The sequence below is a fragment of the Terrapene carolina genome, unplaced genomic scaffold, assembly GCF_002925995.2.
Source record: "Terrapene carolina triunguis isolate 2854851 unplaced genomic scaffold, T_m_triunguis-2.0 Scaffold85, whole genome shotgun sequence".
NCBI lineage: Eukaryota > Metazoa > Chordata > Testudines > Emydidae > Terrapene > Terrapene triunguis.
In genome coordinates this window covers 53,499,605-53,521,094 of record NW_020664436.1, presented here as the reverse complement: position 1 = coordinate 53,521,094, position 21,490 = coordinate 53,499,605, and the positions used below count along the sequence as shown (strand labels likewise).

The 21,490-nt window shown below is 40.5% G+C and overlaps 1 protein-coding gene across 1 annotated transcript in view; it reads left to right on the top strand.

The window, feature by feature from the left end:
• The window catches only part of ENPP3 (ectonucleotide pyrophosphatase/phosphodiesterase 3), a 71,537-nt gene extending 55,059 nt beyond the window's left edge, over positions 1–16,478 (top strand). The window contains exons 19-25 of the mRNA XM_024208263.2: positions 73–130; positions 915–1,069; positions 9,265–9,403; positions 10,670–10,747; positions 12,365–12,497; positions 14,730–14,886; positions 16,223–16,478. Coding sequence (XP_024064031.1) covers positions 73–130; positions 915–1,069; positions 9,265–9,403; positions 10,670–10,747; positions 12,365–12,497; positions 14,730–14,886; positions 16,223–16,396 — 894 coding nt within the window. The 3' untranslated portion in view covers positions 16,397–16,478. The remainder of the gene's footprint in view (positions 1–72; positions 131–914; positions 1,070–9,264; positions 9,404–10,669; positions 10,748–12,364; positions 12,498–14,729; positions 14,887–16,222) is intronic.
• The last annotated feature ends 5,012 nt before the right edge of the window (positions 16,479–21,490 follow it).

Here is a 21,490-nt window from a genome sequence, read left to right as displayed (position 1 = left end):
TCCAGAGTTTTGTTTTTAATCAATCAGAACATGAATTCTTTCTGAACAATCTTTTAATATTATATTTTACAGGCATTTCCAGGCATATTGGAAGCAATAAATGAAAGATTAAATCTCACGACAGAAGAAAGTAAGTTGTTGGTGATCTAAAATCTATGCCCTTGTGTTTTTTAAATTTTATATTATTGCTTTCCGTGGGACTATTTGCAGAGTAAAGTGCAACTGAAGGTAAGTAAGGATGACCAAATCTTGCCCATAATTAGTAATTTCCCCCTTTCTCTTTCCTGTCTATGGAGAAGAGGTTAGCTGAGAATCTTTTACTGCAACAATTCTCCTTAGGGTCCTGATCCAAATCCCATTAAAGTCAATGGAAAGACACCCATTGACTTCTGTGGGCTTTGGATCAGGCCCAAAGTACTTTAGGAAAACAGGAGATAAAACTACTGTTCCCAGCCTTTCAGCCATCTCTTGCTCTTCATCTGTTCACACAATTCTGGGGGCATAACTGGGTTCTTTTGGTGGATGTTCTTGGCACTTGGTTTATATAACACTTCATAGTCAGCTAGGGCCTGATTCTTACTTCACTGACACACTGACGTCCACAGAGCTGTATCAGTGTAAACTTAGAATAAGTTAGAGGAAAATCAAGCCCTGGATTTTTGTGATATTTCCTCTGTCATACTTGAGTAACTTATGTATTTTTAACATACCGTGAAATATATTGTTCCACAATTTCAAATATCCAGAAGTACAGATCCTTAATAAACAGTTTTTTACTTAATTAGATTGTACACATTTTAGTCCATTAAAACGTCATTTTGTTTCGTGTATATTTTTCCTCATCCCATATGCATTTCTGTCAAGAAATTTTTTTTCACAAGTACAAAATTCAGTAACTATTGTCTACATTCTAGTAAAGAAGGCAGAGACCTATAATTTGCCCTATGGGAGACCTAGAGTTCTACAGAAGCAAAACACCTACTGCCTTCTTCACCATCACCAGTATGTGAGTGGATACAGTCACAACATCTGGATGCCACTGTGGAGTGCGTACACTGTCAACAAAACTGTAGGTTATCAAATATACTTACCATTCATAATGGAATGACCCACTGTTCTGAAAATGTAGAGCATTCATTAGGAAAAGGGGGGAGGGATAGCTCAGTGGTTTGAGCATTGGCTTGCTAAACCTAGGGTTGTGAGCTCAATCCTTGAGGGGGCCACTTAGGGATCTGGGGCAAAATCAGTACTTGGTCCTGCTAGTGAAGGCAGGGGGCTGGACTCAATGACCTTTCAGGGTCCCTTTCAGTTCTATGAGATAGGTATATCTCCATATATTTAAAATTGGTTATGAACCAGGGGACATTATATGACTCTTCCAGACAATTTCTTTCTTGCAATGTAATATTTTTTCTTATGAGAACAAAACAGGTTGAGTTTACTTGGAGTCTGGTAATGGAAAGATGGAATTTTATTTAACTGCCCCAAAGCAATACAATTCCAGTTTAGTGTTTGGTTTCAAGTGGTGGCAGGGGGTTTAAGCAACGTATTTGTAATGCTTTTTAAACACACCTGAATTATCTAAATCTAGCATATCTTGAAAAACAACCTGTAAAATAATCAAAACTAATTGTACCTTGAATACCCTAAAAATTATTTTAAAATGTGGAAATGGCCACTTGATAGGGGCACAAAAGATGCAAAGATCAAAGCACAAGAGTTAAGTTGGTTCAACTAAATCTGTTTTTGTAAAATAGATAAATAGTCAGGATAGGAAAACAAAGGCGCAGAACTTGCCTTACAGTCTGTGAGGGCATTTAGAGACCCAACACAGAGACTAATGGTCTGTCTGTACTGTAATTAATGTCAGCCCATGCCAGCTGACTCGAGCTAAGGTGCTCTTTAATTGCAGTGTACACATTCAGGCTCGGGCTGCATCCCAAGCTCTGGGACGCTCTCATCTCACAGTGTCCTAGAGTCCAGGCTGGAGCCCAAGACCGAATGTCTACACTGCAATTAAACAGCCTCTTAGCCTGAGCCCTGTGAGCTTGAGTCAGCTGACATGAGCAAGCCATGAGTGTCAAAATTGCAGGGAATGAAGAAGCAGTACTGGGCAAAGCGGGCCCTTCCCTGCCTCTCAGCAGCTGTGAAGCATACTCCAAATGGAGGATCTGCTCAAAAGGGGACTCACTCTGTCAGTCTGGGATTGGGCGGGGGGAAAGAAAATGAAGGAGAAGTAGTTGGTTTGCAGCTTTTGGAGGCAAAGTGACCCACAAGAAGGGGTCTGGACTGTGGCCAAGACCCAACTGGGAGGATAGGGGACTGACCCTTTTCCCCTTTCTTTCTCCCTGCTGAGGTAAAATAACTGGGAACAGGGCCAGCTCTAGGATTTTTGCCTCCCCAAGCAAAAACAATTTTGCCCCCCCCCCGTTTTTTTCTTACCCCACCCCCGGCCCCGCCTCAACTCCGCCCCTTCCCCAAATCCCCAGCCCTGCCTCCTCCCCCCAGGCTTTCAAGCCTAGGAGGGAGGGGGAGAAGCGGCGCGCGAATCAGCTGTTTTGCGTGCCGCGGCCGCTCGGGATCTCCCCCTCCCTCCCAGGTTTGAGAGCCTGGGAGGGAGGGGGAGCAGGGGCGCGAATCAGCTGTTTTGCGTGCCGTGGCCGCTCGGGATCTCCCCCTCCCTCCCAGGTTTGAGAGCCTGGGAGGGAGGGGGAGCAGCGGCGCGCGAATCAGCTGTTTCGCGCGCCGCGGCCGCTCGGGATCTCCCCCTCCCTCCCAGGTTTGAGAGCCTGGGAGGGAGGGCGAGCAGCGGTGCACGAATCAGCTGTTTCGCGCGCCATAGCGCGCAAGCGGCAGCAGCAGAGGTGAGCTAGGCCGGCCGGGGCACATTTTTAGGGGCGGCAGGGGCGGCATTCTGGCGCCGGCCATGCCGCCCCTAAAAATGTGCCGCCCCAAGCACCAGCTTGTTTTGCTGGTGCCTAGAGCCGGCCCTGACTGGGAACTAGGAAGAGAGTTGCGGAATGCTTATCTGACTGACTGAACTGCTGACACTGATTGGGAACTCCATGTTGAGGGGGCGCCTATGCACCAAATCGAAGAGAGAGCTGGGATGTAGGAAGTGGCTCAAGGGAAGCTGGTCACTTGCATAAGAAAGAGGTGACCAAGACTATACTTGGGCCAGGTCCTGGGTTCCCCTACCTCCTCCCCTTCCACCATGCCAGGACTTTGGGGGGTGAAGGGACTGTTGAGCCATGGCCTGCCCACTAGGCCTGCTTGCCATTGAGTGAAAACTACTACACAGTCCCACAGGGCAAAGGAGGGGAATGGAATATGAACAATGAGAGAAAATAATAATAAATGAGAAAATAAACACAACTAAAACCAAAAGAAAGTGCTTTCTCTTGGCCATTCAGTGGTAGTCATGCACATGAGCTCCAATTTGTCTATCAATTCCTGAGAAAAAAGTCAAACTAATTTCTAAGAATGGGTTCTTGTAAGTTTTCTTAAGCTTATTATTATCTTTCTTTGCCAAGAAAGCTTTCCAAAAATATACAGACCTACTGAGTAGTTTATACGAATGCAGTTTCTGTTGAAAATATATTCCATGTATTTACAATTCCTAAGCAGTATGATTGATAAATGATACAATTATAACTGGGGATGGGTGAACCTTGTAGAGTTCATGCTTCCATGAATCTCTTGAACCAATTGTTTGGAGGTTCACAGGGTTGGCAAAAGTAGTGTGAGTTTACACACTTTCACCTCTATAATTTAACCCGCTTTTATTCCCCACAGGAAATAATTTTAAAATAGATTTTTCCAGCTAAAGGGAAGTCTGTGCTTTGTTTATATAGCATGATATATGTACGTGTCTCCTCCTTGTACCAGTGCCAATTTTGGAGGAAGTTCTTTTCCAAAAAACCCCAAACATTTTCAAAGAAAGCACTTTAAAAATGTTTTATTGAAAACCCCATTTTCTGTGGTAAAAGCAGTTTTGATGGAAAATTTTTGACCACCCTTAACTCAAAGGTAATGCAGCTGTGGGTGTTTCTCATAGAAGTTCAGGCTGCATCATAGATGAGCACTGAATAAAAAGGCACTGAGGTGTCTGGAATGGACTATAACAACCAAGAATCAGTAGTACAGATTCTGCCTTCTATCAGAAGGTTATGAAATAGTATTGTAAAAATTCCCCCTCTAATTATGTTAAAGACAATAACAATGGAGAAAAGTTACAAATGTAAGGGTCAGATTGCATACTGGCTTATTTTCTAAACCTACATGGTTAATTGCAGTTGTGTTTTGCTAACTAAATATAATATAACTTTTCCGAAGAAATAGGAGTTTCTAAGATGAGAAAGCAGGCCAAAAGCCTCATTATTTCTACCAATAGATGAGTGCTAGGTGGCTACAATAACTGTCTCTGCTTGTATGCTTTGGGCACAATACCATGGAGATGCCAAGGTCCATGGAGATGGTTTTCCTCTAACCGAGCAGTACATCCTGCAGTTACCTATAAGCTGGAGAAACAATGCTGAGTGGTTAGCAGTGCCTCTAGGTTGGTGTGTTTCTGACTGCTAGACAGATACAGAGAGACTCAAGCAGGATGACAAAATGAAGCAGGCTGAGGCTTTGCTGAACTGTCTCCTGGGGATTCCCTCGGGTGGCTGGTTAATCAAGATCAGTGCAAAGGGGCAAGTGCAGGGCCAAAAATCTGGCTCAAAAAGTTCTTATATGTAATTTTCTTTGTGTGTGATTAGCAGTGTTATGAATGAACAATTCTTTCTGAGTGGATATTAATAAGCTGTCACAAATATTTATATTATAATTACAGACAGTATACCAGTAACAGCAGCTGGCTTTTTTGTTACCTGTGACTTTGATTTAGAGGAAAATCTAAGATTTAAACTATTGGTGCTTGGAATGCATTTCTGAGGTAATATACTCATCTCCTCGAGAGGAAGGAAATGGTTGCATCAATCCACCCACCTCTCCCACCCAATCAGCATGTAACAGGCTGGAATGCTAATTCTGTTGTGGGGTAGAAGTCAAAGCTACCACACCCTTTGTAATATTTTGTTGGTTGTGAGTTGAATTTGCACACTAGAACACTATAATTTTATTTGCCTTTCTGAGTTTGCTGTAGTTCCTGTGGGTATGACTCTAGACTATGTTTGTAGCTAAAGAAAATAACATGCAAGGATTTTTTGTTTAGTATAAAACTATTGTAAATTAGTTTAGCTTTTGAATCTTATCCTTAAAGAGTCTAATCTTTACTGCACTGTGATGAAAACAGATTTGAGACTTGTTTGGTATTTTATGATTTAAGAAAAAAAGGCTTCGGTGCTTTGGGTTTATGGGATCTTTGTTTTTTGTGGTTTAAGTATTTTTTCTGCTGGTATTACCTCAAAAAAACCCTCCTGGAAGTGGCTGAAAATTGATATGACAGACCACAACAGCTGCGGAATACTATATTTACTTTGTCATGTAATGAAAATAAATTATGCATCTGGAAACATTAATTACTAGGTTGTTTAAAAAAATCTTATTCTTGTAACATAAACTGGAGAATGGATTGCGTAATTTTAGCTATGGAGTAGTTTTCTAAAGTCATTGTAACTGTTTTTTTCTTCACAGGTCACCATGGTTCATCATGTGACCTGAAATAGAGGAAATGAGAGAGGATACAGCTATAGATCTAGTGATGAAAGTCTTCTTCTGAGTCTAACCTGTTGTAACAGATTGTCTGTCTGTGTAGCTTATGAAGAAAGAGATTTCTTAAAGAGGCTATCATGAGAGCATTGCTTAAGGGACCACTTCTTGATACATCAATTCTGCCTAACTATTGACCAATAGCAAATCTCCCATTTTTGGGGGATGGGGAAGCCATTGAGTTGTGGCTGAGCAACTGTGATGGTTTCTGAAGTCTTCCAGTTTCTTTGGCCATAGTCATTTGGGTATGAGACAGACACTGCATTGATTGGATTAGCTGGGACTCTCCTTCTAGCAAAGGGTGAGGATAAAGTATCACTGATGATTATTATAGACTTGTCAACAGCTTTTGATACTGCTGATCATGAAGTTTTGTTGATTTGGTTATGGAGCCTAGCAAGACTGTTACAGAACTGAGTGGTTCCTCTCTTATCTTTCTGAGAGAACACACAGGTTTTTGTGGGTACTTATTTCTCCAACTTGAGAGTTCTCTCCTGCAAAGTCCAATGGAAATCTATATTATCACCCTTCCCACTCAACATGTAGATGAGGTGACTGGGAGAGTTAGTGAAGATCTATGGTCTGTGATATATTCAATATGCAGATGACAACTTGCTCTAAATCTCTATTCTTTTGATTTGGCTGGAGCAGTAGAATAAATAACCCACTATCTATATACATTTGAGGCTTGGATAGAATTACTGTGTATCTGGAGAGGAGTGAAATAATGTTGGTGGCTTAGGACAAGCTGCCAGAACAGTTGGTGGGATTTATATTGGTTCCTCTGATTGGGAGAGTTTGAATGCCATTTGTAGCCCAGATGCATGACTTAGGTGTGGTATTAGATCTTGGGCTGTTCCTGGATGCTCAGGGAGCAGCCATAGTTATGAGCACACTCTCATCTGTGCTTGGTGAGAAAAAATGACACTTTCTCTCCAAGATGGTCTTTGCCACATTTATTCATGTATTTGTCAACTTGTGATTAGATTCCTGTAATAAGCTCCACATAGGGCTATGCTTAGAGACCATTCAGAAACTGAAGCTATTAATAATGTTGATATTAATCAATTGATATTGATAATATTTATATTGATCAATATTGATAAATGCAAAGTAATGCACATTGGAAAACTTAATCCCAACCATGCATATAAAATGATGGGGCCTAAATTAGCTGTTACCACTCAAGAAAGAGATCTAGGAGCCATTGTGGATAGTTCTCTGAAAACATCCACTCAATGTGCAGCGGCAGTCAAAAAGGCTAACAGAATGTTGGGAATCATTAGGAGAGGGATAGATAATAAGACACAAAATATCATATTGACTCTATTTAAACCCATGGTACACCCACATCTTGAATACTGCGTGCAGGATCTGGTTGCCTCATCGCAAAAAAGATATATTGGAATTGGAAAAGGTACAGAAAAGGGCAACAAAAATGATTAGGGGTATGGAACGGCTTCCATTTGAGGAGAGATTAATAAGACTGGGACTTTTCACCTTGGAAAAGAGATGACTAAGGGGGAATAAGATAGAGGTCTATAAAATCATGGCTGGTGTGGAGAAAGTGAATAAGTGTTATTTAATCCTTTTCATAACACAAGAACTAGGGGTCACCAAATGAAATTAATAGGCAGCAGGTTTAAAACAAACAAAAGGAAGTATTTCTTCACAGTCAACCTGTGGAACTCTTTGCCAGAGGATGTTGTGAAGACCAAGACTATAACAGGGTTAAAAAAAGAATTAGATAAGTTCATGGATGATAGGTCCATCAATGGCTATTAGCCAGGATGGGCAGGGATGGTATCCCTAGCCTCTGTTTGCCAGAAGCTGGGAATGTGTGACAGGGGATAGATCACTTGATGATTACCTGTTCTGTTCATTCCCTCTGAAGAACCTGGCATTGGCCACCTTCGGAAGACAGGATACTGGGCTGTATGGACCATTGGTCTGACCCAGTATCGCCATTCTGATGTTTTTATAAATGTTTCCACCTGCTTGTTAAGTGGAGTTTCACACTGGAAACAATTCCACCTTTACACCAGGTACTGCACTTCTCTAATAAGTTTCCAGATGAAATTGGAAGGTATTGATGTTAACCTGCCTAGTCTTAAATAGTTTTGGGCCTTATTTCCTGAGAAATCATTTCTCTCCTCATGATGTACTGTCCCAGTTAGTGAACATGCTTCAGCTGGAGTTCCTTGCAACATGCAGGAGAGCACTGCTGAGGTGGGTGGGGAGGAAAGGTGTTCTCTGTAGATGTTCTTTACTTTGGATCACAGTTTCCCCTTGAGTCTGCCCGAGCCTGGATTTGTTAACTTTCTATATGTGCTGCAAACTCCATATTTCCCCCCAGGTTTTTGGAGAAGGTGCAGGTGGAGGGCTAAAGTGATTTAGGATAGAATCCTCATTGTGTCCCTTATCCGGCAATCAGATCTACTAACATGCAGGTTTGCACCCATGTGGATCCCTGTTAACTTCAGCAGAACACCCTCTGGGGCTAGATGTCCAAATTAATGGATCTCAGTGCAGGATTGTGGCTTATATTTGCTGATGGATAATTTTTTTATCGTTTACATTATATTGCTTCAATGTAATGCGCACCTAGAACATAGGATGGACACATACAGAGATTTTCATACTTCTAAACAAAGTGCAAAAAAGAGGCACAAGCATGATTTCCCTGACTGCAGTTCACCTTTAACAGATCAAAAGTGATGTTGCACTACATCTGTCCTCTTCCTATCTAATAAAGGTTTATAAAGCTTAGGCTGCTTCCTAGATTATTAAAACAAAAACCACATCAAAAAACCTCAACATGTAGCGTTAAAAATAAAACAGACGAAATCTCATTAGCTATGAAAGATGGATATAATTAATTATATCTTCATATCGAATAAAATACTTTTCTTAACAAAACTGAGAAGAAATGAAATGGAAGTAAGAGCTGCTGCTGAAAAATAAAATACAGTTGTGCAGATAAAGCACAATTCTGGTGTTGTCGTGGGTGCAATCCTACCAGTTGTAAATACCGAAATTAGAGTTGAAATGTCGTGGGTCAGCTCTTCAGCTGGTGTGAATTAACATCGCTTCATTGAAGTGTAAGGAGTTGTACTGATTTATAGCTGCTGAGAATCTAGCCCATAAAGTTTCTTGGTGTCATTGCTTATCCCATCTGGATACGGCTAAAATAACATCAGCCAGTATGTGATTCTCACATGTTAACGGCTCTGCAGTAGGAAGTGAAATTATTTTTAGAGAGCTGAATGGGCCAAAAATGTCACCTTTTTGGGCTAAGATACTACCTTAGCCTTGTTACTACAATTTTCCACCAAGCTAAGGGTTTTTCCTAATTGGATTACCAAAAAACAGAAGGACCAAGGAAAAACACTGTACAGAAAACATAATTTTCCATTACTTGCATTGAGCTGATTCATTATGAAAATAGGAAAAGATTCAATGAAAACCATTCTAGGAAGTCACAAACCATACAGGGCATAAGGTTAGCCACAACTGTGGGTGTAACACTATTTCCCCACTTTTTCCTTTTAGCAGGCAGACGCATCTTCGCTTCCTTCCACTGTTCCAGACTGTCTGCGGGCTGATGTTAGAATCCCTGCTACTCAAAGCCAAAACTGCTCCAACTACCAGCTAGACCTGAACATCACCCACGGGTTCCTGTATCCTCCCAGTCAGTAGGATTCTTTTTATAGCTAGTGTTTTAGAAAATCTTAATCAGCTGGATGTGGGTTTGTGTTTAAAGCATATCTACAACACCAAAGCAACCTGCTTGGTAATGTGTGCTGTGCAAAAAAAATAATAATAAAAAAAATAGAGGTTTCCAGTGGCTGTGCATTGACCAAAAGCAGCAGAATTGCTATTATAAAGTCAATACATTTTGCAGCAGCCACCTACAGAGCAACTCTAATCCTACCCAAATATTTTCAGTTCAGAAGATTTAGGTTTACTTTAAAAATGGAAGACATGCTGGCTGTGATGAAAACTGACCAGAGTGACATAAAGAGACCAGAGTGGAGTCAAGAATCTGGCCCATGTGGTGTTACTCCATGTAAATTTTGATTTTTTTTATGTTAGTTTGGATGTATTGGAAGGTTTAGTTTCGCAACAGTCCAACAGTTGTTGTCAGCCCATAGCCCTTTTTTACCCATCACAAAGGTACCACACAGTTTGGTACATCTGAGCAGTCTTTTCTTGGGGACCTGCTTCCCAGTGGGAAAAAATGTATTCTACAATAGTTCATTGAAATATAAATAGATCAAGTCAATGCATCTATTTTTTAAAATATATAGGTTGCTAAAATCTGAATAGGCTTGAGGCAGTAAACTAAATCCTGAGGAATAGATGTGGCATACTTTGTGCTAATGGTTCCTCCCTGCCATTCCTCACAGATTACATTTTTCTCCGAAATTTGCAGGAGGGAGACCTTTTATTGGGGTGTAAGGGATATTTTTGTTGTCTTTCCCAGGGTAATATTTTCCAGTATTACAGAACAAGCCCCCAATCCTGTTCAAACATCTGTGTGTTTGTATATATAATTATGTATTACACCTCTACCCCGATATAACGCTGTCCTCGGGAGCCAAAAAAATCTTACTGCGTTATAGGTGAAACCGTGTTATATTGAACTTGCTTTGATCCGCCGGAGTGCGCAGCTTCCCCCCCCCCCCAGAGCACTGCTTTACCGCATTATATCCGAATTTGTGTTATATTGGGTCGCTGTTATATCGGGGTAGAGGTGTATTTATGTATGTATATTTATATAGTTCACAAATTAATATGAGATTTTAATTACCTGCAAGAATTTGCCTTCTGTCTGCAGGGATACATAAACTGCACATTGAGAAACATCTTCCTATATCAGATGAAAGAGAAAGGAAGAGAAACATCTTCCTATATCAGATCAGTCATTAATGCATGTTTCATTCTTTTTTTATAGATTTCAATGCAACTGGTCCAGAACAATATGATGCCTTACTTACCAGCAATATTGTCCCCATGTATGAAGAATTCAAAAGTAGGTTCTCAAAAGGTTCTACTGAACATTTTCCGGCAGTTTATTAAATGATGATTGACTAGAGAAAATTAAGAAAAAATTAAATTATTTTAAACATTCTTTTCTTAACTGATTATATTCAGTATATCCAGATCTAGTACAATTGCACTAAAAAGTGTTGTTTTTTTTAATAGCCATAGAAGATTTTAAAACACATCCACTGTATTCATTTCCTTTACTCTTTTCTCTGGACAATCCTACTTAAAACTGCCTCTTGCTAATTGGAATATATTAGTGTTTGAATTCCTTACTACTAGACTTTGGGGAGATTCTTTGCCCCTCACTACTCTCTTTGAACCACTCAGGTGGTGCTGAGGAAGTAGAGACTGCCTGCAAAGCTATTGCTGGGGATTCTCCTGGTGTGGGGAAATCTCCAGTAGGTGTATAGATGGAGTAGCTGGCTCCTCTTTTATCTTCTCTTGACCCCATGCAGGAGAAGTAGACAGGCTGGAATTAGTAACCAGCTCTATGACACTGCCCCTGCTTCACCACGCAGTATCTCAGCGAACCAGAAAATCTGGATCTTTATTTGGAAAATGCATATCAGGCAGATGTGCTTGTGTACAACTATAATGAACCCTGTTATTCCCATCCATCTATCCTTGCTTCCAGTTATTAGTAACCATGAGCTATAACTTGTCTACAGATGCATGTTTTGTCTAATAGTCCAGTGCTGGTTTTCTAAGACAAAGGAGTAATATAGAAAATGCTACAGCAAGTAATAGAAAAAAGAGAGAAAATAAAAATGACTGGACTGCTTTTCACAGTTCATTCATATCCCATTCGCTCATACCACATAAAACAAAGAAACTCGGAACAGCAAAGTGACCTGAATCCTGAAGGGAAAATAAATAACTAGAGACAGAACACCCTGTCACAAGAAATATAAAACTCACTGGCCAGTTACTGCAGACTATAGATTACGGGTATATCAGTAAGAAGTAAACAGAAAAGAGTGTATTTTTAGCCACACTGTCTATAACTGTGCACCTATTATCACTAGTTTACATTGTAAAGATAAATGTTTAATTAAATTACATAAGTAAAATAAGTTAAATGGCCCACTGGTATTTGAAATGTGTTCAGTTGACTCAGACTAGTTCCTGTGAACAAATATCCACATCCCAAAAATCACCATCTCAGCTAGCACCAGTTGGCACCTTTGTCAGTAGTCTCAGCAGAGATGCCAAGAACTGATAGGCATTGAAAATGAACTGTCCTCTCAGTTCAAGAGTTGTTCTTTACAAATTCAGGTTGAGCCATATCGCTGGACTGTGTGGAGAAGCTTGCAATGACATAGCCTTTATCACACCTCTTCCATAGGTGACATTGGTTGTATCAATACAACAGTTTCCCTCGAAATTTGCTTAAAAAGTGAAATATTTAAAAAAATTATAAAATATAGAAGAAGTTGTGGCAGTTTAGCCTGGAAAAATGTGCTATATTTTCATTCTTTGCCTATGGCAAAAAGTGAAAAAATAATCACAAGCTCATTAATGTAATAGATGTAGAGCATTTTGGAACTGGTATTAATTATGCACTGGTATTAATTATGTTCAACTATCATTTTAATGACAGAGATATGGAACTATTTCCATGATGTGCTGCTTCTAAAGTATGCTGGAGAGAGGAATGGACTGAATGTGATCAGTGGACCAGTGTTTGATTACAATTATGATGGCCATTTTGATGCTCTTCATGAAATTACACAGTAAGTACAAAAAGGTAACTGAGAGAAGGGTCAAACTCTGGCTTATTTCACATATATTTGCTGTTATGTTTTCCATATTCCAACCATATTTCAGACCATTCCAGCCATATTCTTTCAGGCTGAATGACTTCTGTTATAGGTTAAGAGAAACAAGAAAGATCAAAAGTAAAATATCCATGAGAGGAGCACAGAGTGTATCCTCGCCATATAATGCTTATTCACAAAATGGCAGAATCTTTAGGAACTTAAAATTGCAATACAGAGAAAATAGTCATAACAATTACATACCTACAGACAGACACTACATACACATATCAGATAAACAGTGTACTAACCACATGCTGTTGCAGGTGCATGTGATGTAAGATGGCAACTCTGATCTGGTTCCCCTGGAAATGAAGGGGAAGCCCACTTTTTGGGGGAGGCCTCTGCAACATTGGAACATAAAAATGGCCATACTGGGTCAGACCAATCACCCATCAAGCTCAGTATCCTGTCTCAGACAATGCCCAATGTGAGATGTTTCAGAGAGAATGAACAGAACTGGGAAATTCTGAGTCATCCATCCCCTATCCTCCAGTCCCAGCTTCCGGCAGTTTGATGTTTAGGACATCCAGAGCATGGGGTTGCATCCCTCACCTTCTTGGCTAATAGCTTGTGGAACTGATGTAACTGGAGATGCTGTATTCAAGGCTAGACTTAATACCACATCTATCAAGGATGTATTGGGAATAGTGAAATCAGTTCTGCCATGATGCAGGAGGGTGGACTAGATGACAGGCTGGAGATTCCTTCTAACTAATATGCTGTAATGCCCAGACAACCACATAACACTGTCTACAATTTTTCACAAACATGTTTCATTCTGCACATTTAGTCATACTATGTATAAAGTGCCTGTCAGTGGGAAGTGAGGGTGTACAGCACATCCAGGAGTCACTCAGCACCTCAAAGGCTTAGGCCTGACACAGGGATGACTGTCATACTGGAGTGGGGAAACTTTTATTTGTGAATCCTAAACTGATTTAGCTTTCTACAGCAGGTTACCAGGTGTCATTTTCTTCATGGCACTTCAGGTTAGGCACTGTCAACCCTCCCTGCCATTCTAATTTTCTCTTTAATTTTTGCAATTTAAACTTAATTATATTTTAAATTGTTAACAGAATGAAATGCAAATATGGGGCTCGATCCTGCAAGGTGCAGTGCATTTTGGTCTTGATCCAGCGAAGGACTTAAGCACATGCTTAACTTTAAGCATGTGAGTAGTCTGTTTGATGTCAGTGGGACAATCACATGCTTAAAATGCTTTTAGAGCTACTTACCTTGCTGGAGTAGCGCTTTATACAGATATTCAGTCAAACTAGAGATATATTTATATAAAAGGCTGTTTTCAAGTTTTTTTTTTTTTTAAAGGTGAAATTCTGCATTGATGTGTATATATACAAATACAATTCCATTGACTTCAGTGCTTGTACAGTATATTATCTTTTATGCCAGGGGTGGACAAACTACAGCCCGGGGGCTGAATCCAGCCCTTCAGACATTTTAATCCAGGCCTTGAGCACCCGCCAGGGAGTGGGGCCCAGGGATTGCCCCGCTCTGGCGCTCCATCCAGGGAGTGGGGTTTGGGGCTTACCCCGCTCCATGCGTGACATGGCTCCGCGTGGCTCCCCTCCGGCTCCTACACGTAGGGGCAGCCAGGGGGCTCTGAATGCTGTCCCAGCCCCAAGCGCCACCCTTGCAGCTCCCATTGGCCAGGAACCGTGGCCAATGGGAGCTGCAGGGGCGACATCTGCGAATGGGGCAACGCACAGAGCCTCCTGGCCGCGTTGACGCATAGGAGCCAGAGGGGGGACAAGCTGCTGCTGCTGCTACTTCCGGGAGCTGCTTGAGGTAAGCGCCACCAGGATCCTGCACCCCAACCCCCTCCCGCACCCCCAACCCCTCATCCCCAACCCCACCCCAGAGCCCTCACCCCCAGCATCACAACCCCCTACCCCAGCCCGAAGCCCCCTCCCACACCCTGAACTCCTCATTTCTGGCCCCACTCCACAGCCAGCACCCCCAGCCAGAGCCCTCACCCCCTCCCGCACCCCAATCCCCAATTTCATTAGCATTCCTGGCCCACCATATGATTTCCATACCCAGATGTGGCCCTTGGGCCAAAAAGTTTGCTCACTCCTGTTTTATGCCGTTGATCAAACTTACCCCTTAATTAATGTTCTTTTATAGACACATAAACAACACACAAATCCCTGTCCCAACCCACTACTTTGTGGTGCTGACCAGCTGTAAGAACCAGTCCAATACACCACTGAACTGTGCGGGCTCCTTGGATGTTTTGTCTTTTATCATTCCTCATCAACCTGACAACAGTGAAAGCTGTGCTGTAAGTATGATTTTGTGCATGTCTCTGCACACTGTGTGTGCATGAGCTGTGATTCCTACAGAATTGTTTCTGGTGGAAGTCTTTAGATTCCGGTGTATTTAACTCAGTCATTCTTGATTTAAACAAAAAACAGTCAAGAGTGAAGGATGGAACTAGTGGCAGCTTGTGAGGGGCTTGTTCATGTTGTCAGGTGAGTGGTAGCAGCTGTAAATTGCAAAGATTGTTGGGCGGGTGAGAAGCTGGGGCAGCAGGGTGTGGAGCAGGTGAGGCAGACTGAAGAGAGTGAGACAGCTAAGTAGAGAAGCAGCTAGCCAGCCATGCAGGAAGAAAGGAAGGATCCTGGGGGTCTGATGGACTCAGAGCAGTTATCATTCAGCAGTTGGCAGTGGGTAGTATGTAGCAGAGCTGGGAAGAGCTACAGATTAGAGGTGACATAGATCAGCTCTCTCTATTTGCAGGGTGGGATCGCTGCACCTTTTTGAAGAATAAAACTTGTTCTTAGACCATTTTAATGGTGTAATAACATTAGCAGGGTTACTCCCTTCAGCACAGCTATGGAAAATATTACTCCTTATTTGTCTTTGGCTGACATCAGATAGTGTACTTTTACATCAATGCTTCTTCTGAGATTGAAATTAATAACCAATAGCCTTGATGTTTAGTGATACACTTACAGTACATAGTAAATAGGAGATGATAATGGAAAAATAAGTTACCATCCTTTTATGAAAAAAAATCTATAGTAATAGTACAAACATTATAGTGTTTTGGAACATTACTTTTTATACTTTAGTTTTCTTTGATTTTTTTTTGGGGGGGGGAGGGCAGTACTTAATGTAGACAGTAGATAAGACTATACTGATTTGTAAGTGCAAGTGGAAATGTGATTCCACTATATTTTGTAGTTAAAGGGCCATTGAAACGTCAAGAAACCATTTATCAACAGCATTTTGCTTCTTTGTCAGTTCTGTTTGCTTACAATTCTCTCCCAAAATACAGGTTATTCCTCAAAAGATGACTCTAGTACTGGAGTTATACTATACAGTCTATTCTCACCCTCCACTATTCAGCCAAAATAATCAATTAAGTGGAGTGTAACTCATTGGAAACAGCAATATCTGTTCAGTAGCGTAAATTGATATCAGGAATGAGAGAAAACATCCATTTGATCCAATTCAAACCAGGCACCCAAATGCCAGACTACAGAGATTTCCAGGAAGAGAGTGGAAAGAGCTTTTTCAAGTGAAGGCCCTTATGCCATACAAGGCTATTCTGTTGTTTGGTAACATATGAAGGAATAACCAGTGTTTGAACTTCGCTCATTTTGCTTTGGCAGGATGGGCAACCAGAGTCCCAGTGGGTTGAAGAAAGAGTTCAGGCTCATGCAGCACGTATTCGAGATGTGGAACTTGTAACTGGGCTTGATTTTTACCAGGACAGAAATCAGCCTCTCTCTGAAATTTTACAGCTAAAGACGTTTTTGCCAACATTTGAGACTATCATTAACTGAGCATGTGTCAGTAACTTGGACAAATAAATCCAAGTAAATCAATGTTTCCTGCAAAGAAAAACCTACTACAGCTCTTCAGTTGATCAAGAAAACAAACTTGTAATACAAGAAACATAATTTTATTTGCTTTTTCTCAAATTTTCAGTCTTTTGTCGTTATTCAGTATGGGATTGAAATGGGTAGTTTTAAATTGTTGACTGCCAGGTAATTTTATTTTAAAAATTACTAAAAATATTTAGTCTACAGAAACAAAAATTGGTAGGCCAGCTCCTACTAGTGGGTTTTTTTACTGCCAACTCAGGGATGTGGTTCTCACTATTTAGTCACAGTGGTTCTTTTATATACCTTACAGGACACCATGATCAAGACGAAGCAAAATAATCATAGTTATTAACCAGGGCTATGGTTTTTTATTAAAGAAAGGAAAAGAAAATATTAAACAAATGATCAGCTGTTTACCTCCATTACAATTTCTTCTGTATGTCTCTCAGAGGAGAGCTTTTAATGGCGATTACATCCCAGAGAGTGAACCACCTCTGGGGGGCACTTTTCTCTTAGTATACTTTGGTCTTAACTTACCATTTTCTCAAATTATTATGAATTCATTTTAGTATCTTACTAGATACTTAAAACTGGTCATGTATTGGCAAAAGAATTTAAGGGAAGTGAAGCTTGTCTAGTTATTATTAATAATAATCTAAACTACTTACTTTGCCTAGCTATAAACTCTCTTAACTAGGTCCTATGAAACTGAAGTAGTTAAATTAGTTACTTAGAAGAAGCCATTTAAGGAGCTGTCTGAAAACAGGCCAATTACGGATATTAAGAAACTTAAATCCACATACATCCCACTATTTCTCTGTTTAGCCCCTGTCTCCTCTCCAGGAATACCTGATCTAACCACCTGATGATTAACTGGAGAAGCTGATTGCTTTTTAAGGCTATGTCTACACTGTGCACCTTACAATGGCGCGGCAGTGCCGCTACAGTTGTAAAGTAAGCAGTGTAGCTGCTGTTTGTTGCTGGGAGGGCTCTCTCTCCCAGCGACAAAATAAAACCACCCCCAAACGAGTGGCAGTAACTTCGTCAACGGGACAGCGTCTCCTGCCGACGAAGCGCTGTCCACACCAGTACTTTTCGTCATTAAAACTTTTGTCATTTTTTTCACACCCCTAAGCGACGAAAGTTTTCATGACGGAAGTGAAGTGTAGACATGGCCTAAGTTACAACAGCATTTCAATATTCCAATAAAATCATTAGAAGAGTTTTAAACCTAATTCCTTGGCATATTTTAGTTAACTTCCTCTCACCAATCGATTTTCAAGCCTTTGCGGGAGGTTTTCCTTGGGTAGGTAGGTTTCTTCTTAAGTTCTTCTTTGTTTTTCTTATCTGTCTGTGGTGGCTGGCTTGTGGAGTGCTGTTTAGCGGGGTGGTGGGGGTGGGGGTGGGGAAGCTGTATCCTTCAGTGTTTCTATACCCTTCTCCTTCCTATGTTAATGAATTATAGGGAGAAGGGGGCAGAAAACACCTCTTTCAGGTTTGTTTACATTCAGAGTTGGTTGTTGTCATCCTTTCATTGGTTTCATGCCTTCTGTGTTGGCTTAGGGCTTATCTACACCAGAAATGTTACAGCGGCACAGCTGCAGCCCTGAGGGCTTCTCCTGTAGGTGGAGGTAATCCACCTCCCTAAGGGGCAGTAGCTAGGTTGATAGAAGAATTCTTTCGTTGACCTAGACTTGTCTATACCATGGTTAGGTCAGTTTAACTACATCTCTCAGGGATGTGGATTTTTCACACTCCTGAGTAACATAGCTGGGTCAACCACACCTTTTAGTGCAGGGCAGGCATTAGGTGACACTTTCAGGTCCTGCATATGCAGTCTGTTTTAATGCATATGCATATGCAACCTTTCTTTACTTGCCTTTGTTCTTTTTGTGGCAGGAAAGCATCAGATAAGTTTCAAAGCTAGCTTTAACTCTTATTTTTTATTCAGTTCATTCTCTGAGATATTGTTGCAATTTTACTAAAATTTGACAGGAAATGAAATTCTGTTTTCAAAAAGGCCAAACACTCCTGATCTTCTTTATAAGAATTTTTTAAGATTGTTTTGAGAACTAAAATTAAATAACTTTTAGAAAGTTGTTGATTTTAGCTTAGCTTAAGTTGTTGATGCTAATTTTTGGGATGATGCTTTTCTTGTCTTCCTGAATTAGGTGAGGACTTGCTTGTGCACTGTCAGTAATTAATTAATTCCCCATTAATATAAAGATTCCCCATTCTATACTTAAATGGCTTCTTTCACAGCTCAGTTTAGCTAGGTCATTAGATTCCATGGTGGAACACAAAAACATTTTTACTGTTTACACAGCAAAGACATTAGGGACTTTGCATTTGGCTACATATTTACAAGTATGCATTTCACAGAGTTTTGTCATTATAACATTTAAAAAATAAACAAAAGTTTTTCTCCAGTATAAATAGTAGGTTTTCTTGCAAGAGGGTGGGTGTTGGTGGAGCCCACTTTGCCTAGATTTGTTGCACTGTTAACACACCCTACATTCCTTTCATACTCATGTTTCTTTCTAAAACATGAATGTTTACATGCTTGATTTACTTGTTCATAGAAGATAGAAATGGAAACCTTCTAAATTTCTTTGATTAGCTTAACATTTTGTAACTACTAGCTAAACATAAATATTGTTATATCTCCAATCATCCTGGCTATGGCATTCGTGTAGCTAATCTTTATATTCAGTAAAAGTGCAAACAAGTTTAGAACTTAATTTTGTATTGCTATAATAAATTTATTCATTTTGCATCAATATTGAGGTATCTCCCCCACATTAGCTTTGATTTGGTTTGTGCAAACTGGATAAGAACAATTCAAGATAAGTCAAATCTGCATTTCTGAGCCAACCTTTTAATATACACCAAATTTTATATTCCCGAGTCTCTTAAAAACTGCAAATGGTCTGTGTTGTAGGTTTACAACATAAAATGGTTGTGCTATAGAGACCTTGGCATTGCAAATCATATGAAAGAATATTTCTATAATGAAGATCAAGGGAAAACCAGTTTGTATATGTCAGAAAACTGCAGATTTACTAACACCATTCTGTGATGCTCTGTTATCTTTACTTTCTTCTTCTATGAATTCAATTGACTTGAATATCTTTTTAATATGTAGCAGCTGCTATTTTGTCACATGATTAAATGCCTCACTTCAGCACTTTAAGGAAAAAATATCTGCTCCAAAATTCAAATAAATGGTCTTTATTACATACCCAAAGAGCTGGTTATACCAGGGTAAGTCTGCACTGTGATTAAAAAAATACCCCAAAAAACAGGGCCCGGGTCAGCTGGCTCAGGCTTTTGGGGCTATACAATTGCAGTGTAGATATGTGGGCTCAGGTTGGAGCCCTGGCTCTGAGTCCCACTCCCACTGCTGGATCTCAGAGCCTGGACCTCAGTCTGAACCCAAACATCTACACTGTAATTTTATAGCCTAGCAACCCAAATCCTGCAAGACCAAGTCAGCTGACCCAGGCCAGCCGCAGCCATGCCATGGGTCCTGTATCACAGCATAGATGTACCCTTTGTGACCATTTTATGCTGGAAGAGGTGAGCACCCTCGGAAAAGCCGCAGATATTGTGTGTGGACACTTTGAGTATTCACAGTTCCCTCCAAATGCTTGGCAATACCTAAAATACTTTTGTGCTATTCTCAAATAATTAAGCATGAGTCAGGAGCACAAAACAGGCAGTAACGTGGAAAAACAGGTAATATATCTTACACTTATATAGTGGCTTTCATCATGAAGGAGCCCAAGGGTCAAAATGCATTCTGCCTATATGGTGCCTTGGAAATGCAGCCAGCTAGAGTACAGTAGTGGAAATTACCAAGGTTACCAATCTCTGCTATTACAAATGTTCTGTGTGATAATTACATGGCGGGTTGGGGGTGGGGTTGAGATCCCAGTTGCAAGTACAGTTAATTGTAGGTATAAATAATGGCAGGTAGATGACCAGCTGATTTGTAGGCACAATCAAGTAGTCAGTCATGATTATCAGTATTGGAGCCTGTAATTGAGTCTCCAAGTTGCAATATCTGTTTTAAAACTGACTTTCAGGTACACACAGAACAGATAGGACCTTGTTTTAAGACCTCTTCTGAGAGGCCCATACTTACACATAAACAAGCTCAGTGGTATTTAATTTCTCCTTTTCCACAAGGATGAAGGTCTGAGTCAAACCTGCTGGGATTTGAATGTGTGGTTAGACCACAAAGCTATCTTCTTTAACATATAATTATATTTCGATCTGCGACATTTGGGCACTCACATCTTCTTCTGTATCCATGTAAGAGAATAACAACACCACGCCACTCCTGGTGGCAGAACCATCTTTTTGAGCACACAACTTCATGTTCAACATAGGGTAAATCTCACTCCTAACTTAGTCAATGGACATTCATATTCTATGAAAATGATTTAGGTATGCAAATTACTCATGCCAAATCATAAAATTAATTTCAGAAGTGAGAATAAATCTGTTTTAGGTACAATTATGCACAAAGCGTGGACACTTTAAAAATATGTATCTATATGTTCATAACTGGCCAAACTATGTTTTTCAAAGGTTCCTCAGACTTTGACACATATGTTGTAGTATCTGTTATTCCTGAAAATATCAGACTTTAAAAAAAAAAAAAATCTAACACGTGAATGTCTTTTAAAACACACAGACCTGCACAGCTGATGCTTAGTTTTTGAAAAGATAATGATTTTGTGAATTATCCTCAGCATGAGAGTTGCCAGCTGATGGCTGTTTGGTGGTATGTGTGAAAGAAGCTAGTGACCTTAGTCCAGTTCCTGGTTGTAAGGTATCCGTATCACAGCTGGCACCTTTGATGGCAGTTCCAGCAGAGGCCGATTATTTGAACTTCCTTCTCATGTCTATAAATGTCCTCTTCGTGGGCTTCTGCATCACTGAGGGGACATTCATCTGCTCAGCATACCAGGCCCCAATTTCAAGACTGAAAGAGAAAGTGTGTGTGTGTGTGTGTGTGTGTGTGTGTGTGTGTGTGTGTGTGTG